The following is a 12,203-nucleotide window of genomic DNA, read 5'->3' on the forward strand; positions in this document are numbered from 1 at the left end:
TAAATTTAACAACCTCATAGCAGGCTTTTATGTTATTAAAGGATAATTTGTTCTAATAGCTGTCTGGTAAGAAGCAGATTTCTTTGGGAACCAAATAAGTGATCACTCTGTAAATGAATAGTTCTTGAAAAAAAAGAAAAGCTCTCTCCAGTCAGCAGATGAGAATCTTTCACATATGTCTGGCAAAACTAGTGACACAAAGAACAGAACAATAATTACATTTCCTTGTATTAGTCATGTCAAAGATTACCCATTTTTACCAGCCTAATACTACAGTTTAACTCTGATCTTGTAAAGAAAGCCAGAGCTCTCCTGAAGACAATCTGGAATTGATCTTTCCAAAAAGTTAAGAAAAAACTCTAGGAGGGAGGGAGTGGTTAAAGAGAACCATACTGCAGCTAGAAATCAAAAACTTTCCATACGGAGTAGAAGCTAAAAAGATTAGCTTCAAAGTTATATATTTTGTCCTTTAATAATAAGTAGTCGGGTGCTGGTTGAAATTAGAACAGCTTTCAAAACGTTAGCATCTTCTATACGGACTATTCTTTTTTTTTTTTTAATAAATTTATTTATTTTTGGCTGCGTTGGTTCTTTGTTGCTGCGCGCGGGCTTTCTCCAGTTGTGGCGAGCGGGGGCTACTCTTCGTTGCGGTGCTCAGGCTTCTCATTGAGGTGGCTTCTCTTGTTGCGGAGCACAGGCTCTAGGGCGCGTGGGCTTCAGTAGTTGCGGCACACGGGCTCAGTAGTTGTGGCTCGCGGGCTCTAGAGCGCAGGCTCAGTAGTTGCGGTGCATGGACTTGTGGTGCACGCTCCATGGCATGTGGGATTTTCCTGGACCAGGGCTCAAACCCATGTCCCCTGCATTGGCTGATGGACTCTTAACCACTGTGCCACCAGGAAAGTCTGATAAGGACTATTCTTGGTCAGTGCAAAACTAGCAAGATAAATTCATTGTCTCAAGTGGATATTGATGGGGCCACTGATTTTATTTATTAAGTCTCTGGCTTATTCCTACTGGGAAACTAGAATAAACACATTTAGGTGGAAGTATTCATTCTTTCATCCAAGGAAATGATCTCTCCTGTTATACCGGTTGAGGAAATGAACCTAGGGTCTACATTTATTCGTGTACCTCTAAACAGAGGGCGCTGTGAAAGGAGATGGAGACAATGGAAGACGATTCCTTTGGAAAAAGGTAAAGGCTTTCCTTTGAGGCTATTTATGAGACTTTGTGTTTGGAGTTGGGGTAGAGTCAAGATTAAGGAGGTAAACTGAGAAAACCTGAAGCTGACAGAGCACTTGGCTTTTCTCCCCAAATACTGATGTACAAGCAGGGACGTGGAAGGAGATCAGGCTGAGGGGTGAAAGGCTGGCAAAAAGCTGGGAAAGCACAGAAGGGAAATTTAAAAGTGGAAATGACTGTGCTCAAGGTTAGAAATAAGTGCTAAGAGGAGAGATAATGGGTTGACCCAGTGAGCTTGTCCTGATGGCCTGCAGGTTACTGTTGGGTCTGATGATAAAAATTACAGAAGAAACTGCATAACAAGAGGTGGCCTGATAGAGGATGCTCAGGTCTTACTATTTTTAGCAACTGATATTGGAGGTGGAGGTGTAACAATTAAATGCAAAAATGAAGAGGAAGTGGTAGGCGTGGTAAAAAAGGATAAAGTCATATACTCAGAGATGAAGAATAGTACAGTGAGAAGACAAATTAGGGAAACAGATTAAAAAGACAGTCATAAGAAAGCGAAAAATCCTGAGCTCTGAAGAGGGGCTGTGAGGGGAATAAACAAAACAAAACAAAACAAAAAAACCTGAAATCGATGAGCTAAGACAGGACAGAATCAGAATGGGGGACAAAACAAATTTTAAGGTGCAGACAAATAGAGAAAAAAAGGCATGTGAGAGACTCATGTGGGTCAGAGTAAGAATTAGAATTCTGTCTGTGCAAGTACTTAGAATAGATGGTGAAGTATCACCTATTCTGCAAAACAAGAAAAACAAACCATGATATTCACTAATTTAGAACCAAAGCAGTCACAACGCATTCCTGTATTTTAAATCTGATTAAGGTAAATTATGAAGAGCATCAATTTATACTATATTAAAATTTGAAAAAGGAATGTGAATGTATACTCCTTCTTTTGCTCTGTAGTGAGAATACCATTCTATTTGGTAATTAGTTATGAGACATTTCAGTACAAATTTTGTGTTCCTAGAACTGTTCTGGTGTAGCCTATTATCCTTACCCAATATTTATTTTTATTCTCAAAAATGTCTTGTTTGGGTGAGAAATTATGTGGCCATCCTAGTTATAATCCACAACTTAACAACAGCGGTATTATGGATTTAATTTGCAAAGAAGCTAGAGAGTGAGAATTCATGTGCTAAATAGGAAACTGTCATTTGTTCAGAAAAGAACATTCATATTTACTAAAACGTAGAATACATATAAGAAGGGCAGAAAGAAACTGTCTACACAAAAGTAAAAAGACTTTTCTCCAGGGACATCATGCTTTTCCCTAGGAGAGCAACAAAAGACTCCAGGGCAGAGGAGCGATGCAACAGGAGAAGCCTGGCATCACTCTGGGATCTTACAGTGGGAACATTCTGCAATGTTCGAAGCTCGTAATTTTCTGGCATTTAATTCAACCTGAAGCAAAAACACTTCTAAACTCTTCTAAGAAACACCCAGATAAAGACACATGGTGGCTGAAAAACAAACAAAACACAGTATTTCTGTGAAAAAGCGAACATTAGGATATAAGGAGGAAAAGCGAAACTGTTTACGAACCAGGAGGCTCACGGTGCAGCCAATCTTTTTGCCATCTACCTCGCCCATTTTCATGCAGTCCCTAAAAACAAAAAGCAAGAGTCAGAACTCAGAACTTCCTTCCTAGGGGCGAACACAGTTTGTTCTTTTAGGAAGAAAAAAAAAAAAAGGAACTGTCAGAGACTAGAGGCAATTTGCAAGTTGCTGTGAAGGCTCAGCAGAATAGAGGCAGTGCCCCAGGAAGCGTGAGCTTGGGAGAGGCTGGGGAGGGGGGCGGTCAGACCCTCCTGAGCACCAGTGTCGCTGAGAATTTCACCGCGGGGTGGGGGGGGGTGGCTCCAGGAAGAGGAGGGGTGAAGGTGTGTTATTACACACCTCTTACTTGGGGTGAGAAGGATCTGCTAAGCCTGGCCATCAGCAGTGAGAATGAGGCGTTTATTCTTAAAACACCATGCCTTTAAGTGGGATGAACTGCTTCAACAGTTTAGATCATTTCAAAATCAAAAAATGATGTCTCTGAAAGCTAACGGTGTGAGTTTCATCCCCCCCTCTCCTTTTATAAGAAAGCAGCATGGTTGTACAATTGTCTGTTTCACTGTCGTCACCCTAAGATGAATGGATCTACTGGTTCTAATGGGTGAGTCTAAACACCAAGAAAAAAAAAAAAAAAAAGATTTCTTTAATAACAGGACTCTCTCAATTCACTGAGACTTTAAAAGGACTGTCAAAACCTGCAAAACAAAACATAAAAAAGGAAAAACAAAGAAAAAACTCTGAACCAGCTAGTTAGAAGTCTGTTATTTTACTGCTCAAGGTTCCACGGTCTGATTATCAATTCTTTGAGTGATTAACTCAAGGGCAATGTCGACTGTATTCTAACTCTCTGACTTTCTAAGTGGAGCGCAGCATATCTGGAAAACCGGGAGGGCGGGGGGTGGGCTCGGCTTACCTGTAATCTAACAACCTCTCCATTAGACGAGTTACAGTGGCGATTAATGAAACACCACTCTCCCTCCATGTTTCCCGCTCAATTTTCTTTAGTAGACTGGAAAAGAAAGAACCCAGGGCATTTTCAACATTTATTTTTATCAGTCACCATGACAACCATTTTACTTTCATCAATACCTTAAATGCCTTAGCAACCACTGCAACATCTCACAAGTAGCACAATTTGCAAACAATGTCTTACCTAGGATAGGGACCAAATAGTGGAATTCTAATCCAGGAAGCATTGACAAAGCAAATTGATTTTCATTATCCAAGTCATCAAATACGAACACATGCATATAAATCATATTTTCAAAATATGCAAGCACCTCACAGCTCAAAGACCTTGTTTCCTAGCTTCTCTCTTACACTAACAGAGGCTTGCGCCTCACCACACCAAACCACACTGCGAAAAGCGAAAACAGGAGTGCCTCTAAGTTTACTTTTAAGTAAGATCTTGCTTTATTCACATAAAAATGTTTTCCTACCTCTCAGTGGAATGCATCTTCATCCAAGCAATTTTACTGCAATGCAACTGCTACAGGAAAATCCTTGTACAGACGGTATGACGTTTTGCATTTTTTCCTTTCACTTAACATTTGCCCACTCAATACATATTGTACTATCTGTGCACTCACTCAACAGCTTCATTCATTTTGTCATTAATCACAGAGGATTTTCTATGTGGTTGTTACAGCAGATTGATGACAAGTACCGAACCACATCTCTCCTCCTACATCTTCCCTAATCTTAAGCACCTCGGAGCAGAGGCACTGTTATGTAAACACAAAACAATAACAATCGTAATAATTAGGATCTGTTTTACTTTGACTCCCACCTCTCGGCAAATTAACCATATACTTGGCAAAAACCTTTACGACTGAACTTTCCCCAAAAGAAAAAAGTAAGAACATAGGCATGACAATATGAGGATACTTTGCCCTCCTAAATTTAATGATCATTATTTCTAAAATGTTGTTTCCCTTTCATCTTGGTTTCAGGAATAACATAGAGAGAAACCATTTCGTACAAGTACCGTCTCAGCCTATCCTATACTGCGCTTAGTAGAAAAAAAGCTATTTTGTCAAAGCTGTTTTTTTTTGCTCTGTGGCTACGTTCTCTCTCAATCTTCCTTCCCACTCCCCACTGCTTCTTCTTGCTATTACCATTCCAGTGCCCAGCCCTCTGTCTTATCTCCTCATCTGGTGCCTACGCATCCCTGATCATTTGTTTTTCTGGTTTATTCTGAACTGTTTCCTAGATTAAGGAGGGGGAAGAGGGGAAGAAATAGCACATGAAGGGATGGAACTTGCCCGACTAATCCCCCAGGGAAAGGTCCCCAAGTTTGTTCTAAATGTGTTTTCTTTTAAAAAGCCTCTGAGAAGCACCTGTTTCAAGCTTAAATGCCAAACTGGTATTGAACCAAGTACTCAAATGAAAATCTGCCTGCCAAAGCAATGCAGGATGATGGAGAAATCTTCCCAAGTGACAGCCCACACCTCATATACTTTAGAGGCTGAAAAACAAAGAACTCAAGTTAGGTAATAATTCTAAAAATATATAGAGACTTCTTTTATAGGCATGAGTTTCATTAATTTGCACAGCCTCTGGCTGCAGTAAGAAATCTGAGCTACAGAATCCTCTTGTAAAAAGAGGCACAGCTCTGCAGAGCCTGTTTCCTTGACTAATTCAAGACCCAAATATCAGGACCAAGCCTAGAACCCAGTTCATCTACTTTCTCGGCCAGGCTAGTTCTTTGTGTGGGGAAGCTTGCCCTCCCAGTTTACCTGATACACATTGATAAGGAGAAGCTATCAGACAAGAAGAGAAGAGTCTCTCTAGATAACTTGGGTGACACTGATCTATAATTTGGTATATTTCTATTTGGTCTAGAATCATGCTGATGTGCCCATGATGAGTACACAGGGAACTCATCTAATCACAGTGAAAGGTGATTTCTTCTTTTCTTTTTTTGAGGCACTAAAATGATAAATGGTTGCTACATGAACTAATGTACTAGACTTTACATACATGTCAAAAGAGCATTAACGATGCATCATTCTTTTCTAATGTTTTTAAACCATTTTTAAAAACTGAAGTATAGTTGATTTACAATGTTGTGTTAGTCTCAGGTGTACAGCAAAGTGATTCAGTTATATATATACATATATATGTATATATATTCATTCTCAGATTCTTTTTCATTATAGGTTATTACAAGACATTGAATATAGTTCCCTGTGCTATACAGTAGGTCCTTGTTTCTATTTCATATATAGAAGTGTGTCTATGTTAATCCCAAACTCCTAATTTATCTCCCCCCCTACTCCAAGGTGATTTCTTATTGCTAATTGATAGGCAATGGGACCCCGTAACATTGAAGAGCAGGATAAGTCACGGGCCTGCAGGATGACACACTGCCCAACAGGCTTTTACTCTGTGAAGGAATATGAAGGGTGTAGAATTTGACCCTCAGTCTACCTCCCTCTGTATCGTAACAGGATTGTGTGGAGGCCAGCACTTATATGAAACACCTGTGTCTGTGCACACTCTTCTTAATCCAAAGAGAAGAGTTAGATACCTAAGTATGTGCTACATAGCTAATCCTCTGTCTGCAAACTATAATTAAATGTGCGATCACTAAACAAAGATCTATGAAATGATCTGCAGTCTTACTGAATTATTTAGAGCAACACACGATAGAGCACAGTAAAGGACTGAGGTGGAGGTTACCTCTTCCGGAAAGCCCCTTTAGAACCCCCGAGGCTACTGGTACCCCACTGTGTGCTCCTACAGCCCAGTCACTGCTGCATCTTCAGCCTTAGAAGAGCACCTAGCCCAGGGAGATGCTCAATAAATGAAGCTGAATGAGTGAATGAAGTGGATCCAGGGAAGCAGAATTTCATTCTGACACCTTATTCTGAATATCCCATGGACGGCAATGATCCACAATTTCAGCATTATCAAACACAATCAATCCTGACCCCTGTTTATTTCAAAAAGATGTAGTGTGGGTAAATGCAGATAACGTGAGGGTCAGCGAAAGATGAGTTCTTAGGAAGGAAGTTACTATATAAATTTACAGTCTCATTCTAAGGAGGCTATTTTGGCAAGTACATACTACATTTTCAGGAAGCAGTGAGCTCCTTTCAGCTTCTGAACAAATTTTAAGAAGTTTTAGACATGAAATACAGAGAACAAATGAGAATCTGTACCATAGTGGCATGTGTTCCTAATTCATAATGTGTGCAGTGACTCACTGTGATTATACTAATTCATTGTGATTTCTATTACCAAAAAAGCATTTTATTGTTTCCTGAAATACAGTTGGATTTTCACTTTCTTTTCTGAGCCCAGGTAGTAATGAAAGAAAAATATTTATAGTAATATTTCTAGTACTATGTTAAAAATCAACAAAAGAATAAAAATCTCCATTGAATGAATCAGGCACCTTAAAATAGTCTAATTATAGAGGCTTAATATTCTAATTATTGGTTTGATTTTAATGTCAAGGTACATCTTCTATTTCAAAGCCATATTTACACACAAGCAATCCAAACTGCATGCTATCAGGCCTTTATTAAAGTCGATAAGACGCACTATGGAGCTATGTGAGTGTTTATTAATCTTGTGAATTTATCATAAATAATTAATCACAAATCTCAAGAGATTCATTTCACTGAGTGCTTTCTCATTTTAGTTCTTTGTTCAAACCAAGGACTAGTAACTGAACTGAGAGTGGTTTTCAAAAGCAATTTATTATATTGGATGAGGTTTTAATCAGAATTCTTGCTAAACTCCAGCTGTCGTGAAAGACAGATGCTTTGTACACTAGAATGAATGAGGGCTTGGTGAATAATTATTAAAAGTTCCAGTTTAATTACAGTATCAGAGGAAAATGGCGTTGTTCAGGACTCAGTACAAAGAATGTATTTTATCATCCACCACTAAAACCACAAGAAATCTGTGTACCCCTTCTTGGCTTTTCCTTTCAATATAATTTTCTTAAAAGCTTCAAGAATGATTTTGAATCAGGCAAGTTGAAATCTATCAGTCACTAATAGTACTTTTCAAACCTATATATTAATGTATCCACTGCCCTAAATTTATGATCATAAAACGAATTACAGAATTTTGTATTTGGCTATCAGTACTAAAGCATTAATATTTAGTTTTAGGTGATACTTGGGTGTAAATATAAGTAAAAGCGTATTTTGTGATAGAAAAATGTATTGCTAAATTGTTTTTGCACTTATGAAAGAACTGCAAACATTTCCCAAGCACAATGAACTGGTTCTTCCTTCAAAAAGAAACACTTCATAAGTATAAAAGGTTTGAAAATGACTAAGATCCATAGAAAGCTGTAGAAGAAACAAGTGCTAGAATTAAAATCCTAAAGCACTAGAACCTTCTTATGTATCCTCTCCGGCCATTTCACACAGTGGATGAATACTTGGTGCAAGCACTTCATCTTATGATAGTGATCATATTCTTTCCTTAGTAAGACAACCTCAAAGTCTCCTTACAATATTATTTCTCTATCCTCCATACAAATCCTAATCACAGAATTTACTAAAAACGACTTGCTTCTGTGATATTCTAATAAGAAACATTTAGGAAGAAATTAATAATGCTGAATGAGCAATAAGGATCGATGAATTAAATCAATTGTTGAAGAACAGATGCAAACTAGGTTAACTTTCCCAACAGCAAATCAACCAAGGATATCTCGCTTCGGAAAGCACTGTGCACAAACACGACAATCACACCACTATTGTGTCTTTTCCTCTCCCACTCTTAACCCTGTTTAAAATCATTATCTTGCAGCCCCAGTTTAAAAATTATTAGGCATGAAAAGAGTGGAATTTGTTATATAACACTTGTGACCTGCCGTAATCAGAGATTAATACAAGGAGATACGTCTAATCATCAACATAACAAGATCCATTTGCCAGTTAAGCAATTATCCTTTATTTCACGCTCCACAAAGACAAAGCACTCCTGTGAGACCCAAGCTGTCTTTGTAGCTCTCAGCTGCTTAGCACTGACACCAAATCCCCGGAACAGAATCAACTTGAGATAAACATGTTACTCACATACTGTTGAAGAGCTCACGGTATGTTTCATCACCTTTGCCTTCTGACATCAGGCTGTCCAGTTTGTCAATGAGCTTGGCTTCCACCTGAAACAGACCCAAACGTTACTCTCTTTCCTCCCTTTCACAAGTAGGATTTTCTAGGCATACTGAAACATATTTATTTCTGCACAGGAAAAAGCCACAGTAAATTTTGTGAAAGTGACATTATCAGCTGTGGTTAACAGGAGACAACCCCTTAGAATTCTAGGGGGCCAATTTAGATGCAGGAACATACTTCAAACTCCCGGTAGGGTAGCATGTGCTGTCGCCAAATACTTCTATTTGTTGATTCAAACACAAATGCCTGCAGCCCAGCTTAAATGTTTGAATTCTTTATTTAGGAGCTGTAAAAACTGGCAAGTCTCTTTTTTTTTTTTTTTTTTTTTAAATCATGATATATATATATATAAGAACATCAGCAAACTACCATATCCACAAACATTCATTTAAATCTTTGATGTGTTTTGTATCTATTTTCTTTCTCAAAGCAGCTCGAGGTTACACTAAATCTTTGCTAAAGTTGAGAATTTGTCCTAACCATGTACAGATGGTAGATCCATAGACATATTCTAAGTCAGCAATAGGCAGCATGAGAGAGAAAGGACATATTTCCTGAAAACTGTAGTCAAAACATTTATATTTTCAAGAACATAAATCCTTTAGGACTTCAGTATCAGGAAGGCAGAAGTAAATATCCCTCATCTGTCGGAGGCAACAGAGGAAACGGAAAATGAAGAATCTCTGCCTGGCCAGAGAGAGTTAAACAACTAGGGGTAGGGAGGGGTATTTGACTTTGTCAAGGGACTAAACACAATTATTCCCTTTGAATCAAATTTCGATAAGGGCATAAAGAGAAAAGGGAAGAAAAGTGGGTCTTCCCCAATACAATTTTTAAATAGCCTTTCATTCATGTATTAGCTTTCTTGAAAATAAATGTAGAGATTGATACAGATGAAATGCCATGCTTTTGGCAACAGGAGGGTCCTATGTATGCATTCAGCTTGCTTGTACAGTTGACAATCATTTCTAAGACTTGAGAAGGCCTTCATCTGGAGAAGCAAGAAGGATCCTTCACACAGGAGAGTGCACATAGGTGAGTGCAATGACTGCGTAAAGATAGTAGGTCTGCTGTCTCCAATAGGAGTGACTTGGCATGGCAAAAGCAGTTGATTTCTGCTATGAGAACTGGTTTTGGAATAAGAACGTCTGTCTTTCCAAAACTGGAGCAGAGCTATTAGATCCTATGTCAAAGAGAAATGTTAGGCTCATCTCCTCAGAATTGCCTTTACAACAATTTCTACTGCTTTTCCCTTTAAATTAATTCTCAATGCTTCAAGCAAAGAGCAATAAAACATACCGTGCATCAAATGTTCAAAGCTAAGCCAGTCACCAAACACAATGTGCAGACAACTGAGAGGTCAATGATTTTAAGAATCATTAACCTTCTGATTCCTCTGTGTTGTGTCCAGCTGGGAGCAAATAAAGTCTCTGCCAGTTCTTAAACACAGACCTAGGAAATCACAGGAGTTTTTTAGCTGAAAGGGAATGAAATGTTTTTTTAGGGCTTCTCGGAGACCCAGGGAAACACAGTACCAGAGAGGTGTCCGAGGCTACGCAGCTTGGGAGTAGGCAGCCCAGGCTGAAATCCGGTTCGGTGCTCATTCCGCAAGTCAGAGTTGAATGCAGTGGCTCAGAGATGCTCAAAGAGAAGTGAAACTCTTCCCACTGCTCTGAGGAGCACACCCGCCTACCTGTTTAAAATTGCCACTCCGCCTCTGTTCCCAGTGCATCATGTCGTGAAAAATAGGAATCATGACATTCCGGAGATCTGGCTGCGGTATCAAGGTCACTTCCAGGAAGGGGCCAATCAGGGCAGGGATGAAATGAAGCTTGTGCTCTCCTAAATTGAATACAATATTTATGTTTCAGTATATTTAGTTTTAATAAGATTTCAGAAAATTAGTATTATACAGTGTGTTTAAAACTGTCGTCACAAGAAGACATTCAACTACAGTTGTCTCCTCAAGCAAGAAAATATTCCCCTAAACAGATATATAAACAGTAGATTTCCATATGTTAATATTTCTTCATTATTTTTAATTAAAAAACTAGGGATTTACTCTTTCCACAGTTTAAAAAAAAAGCCAGAAGATACAATTAAACGTTACATAAATCATTGGGAATTGGTTATGTATACTATTGTACATTCACACATTAAAATTCTTATGCAATCATTAAAAATGAGGTTGAAGAAGAATAACACAGATGAAGTTTTTCAATATAATTAACTGAAAAAGCAAGGTACTGTACAGTATGCACAGGTATAGCTTTCATTTAAAAAGAAAATATATATAATAGTCTAGAAGATTATATCCCCTAATACTAACCACAGTGGTTATCTTTGGGTGATGATATTACTGGTGATTTTTATATATGAAAAAGGTGGTTTCTATCTGTATTATATAATTTTCTTGCTTTTTTAGATAACAAACATACAGCCTAAATGAAACATTTAAATGTTGGTGCAAACAAAAAATAGAACAATTCTCTGAAAAGACTACAATGTGATAATAGTGAGCTCAAAATGGTGTTTAGCAAGTGCTCAAAGGTATGGTATTGATAATTCAGAGGAAAGGAAGGTGGCGGGTGGGCTGGACGTAGATGATTTTGTCTAGCATATGAGTGTGGAGTTCAGTCCATTATCCTAGTCATCCATGTTAAATCTCAGAGTTTCTATTTTTATAATAAGAAAACTGCATGCTATGGAAAATGTACCATGTACAGTTCATGTATGTACATTACATGTATAACGTTTCATATCACGGATGAAAGCATATGATACTGAAAGCACACACTGAAAACCCAAAGAATGAGCTCGGAAGCTGAGGAGAAGAGAGCTGGCTTCATGAAAGAGCATCATTTCTTTCTTTCTTCTTCTTTTCTACCTTTGATCTTTTGTAGTAAGTGTTGAATACATACACACAATCACGCTGTTCAGGGTTATTTGCCAATTTCGGAGTTATATATCTTCATGTTAATTATCACTTCCTCTATTTTGTTTTTTGTCCTAGAAGGCATTAAGGTGGCCACAGACTTGGACATACATAAATCCAGGGAGCAAACATACAGTTTAAATTTATATTGACTTTAGAGGGGTTGTAAAAGGAAGGAGAATATGAAGGAAAGAATCTGGAAAGAGGAGAAAAATGATGGATGAGGGTCAGAGATGGGCAAACCCAAGTGGGTGTTTGTGAAGTCGCTGTGTTTTGTGACTGGAAGTGCGCTGGGATATTTCAGACGTCTTCAG

At 38.3% G+C, this 12,203-nt stretch overlaps 1 protein-coding gene across 1 annotated transcript in view; it reads right to left on the reverse strand.

The window, feature by feature from the left end:
• DOCK4 (dedicator of cytokinesis 4) overlaps window positions 1–12,203 on the reverse strand; it is a 475,175-nt gene that overhangs the window by 47,362 nt on the left and 415,610 nt on the right. The window contains exons 31-34 of the mRNA XM_061197939.1: window positions 10,648–10,796; window positions 8,856–8,941; window positions 3,722–3,817; window positions 2,794–2,854 (exon numbers count right to left, since the gene is read on the reverse strand). Coding sequence (XP_061053922.1) covers window positions 2,794–2,854; window positions 3,722–3,817; window positions 8,856–8,941; window positions 10,648–10,796 — 392 coding nt within the window. The remainder of the gene's footprint in view (window positions 1–2,793; window positions 2,855–3,721; window positions 3,818–8,855; window positions 8,942–10,647; window positions 10,797–12,203) is intronic.

This window comes from Eubalaena glacialis, chromosome 8 (assembly GCF_028564815.1).
Source record: "Eubalaena glacialis isolate mEubGla1 chromosome 8, mEubGla1.1.hap2.+ XY, whole genome shotgun sequence".
In the NCBI taxonomy this organism is placed as follows: Eukaryota; Metazoa; Chordata; class Mammalia; order Artiodactyla; family Balaenidae; genus Eubalaena; species Eubalaena glacialis.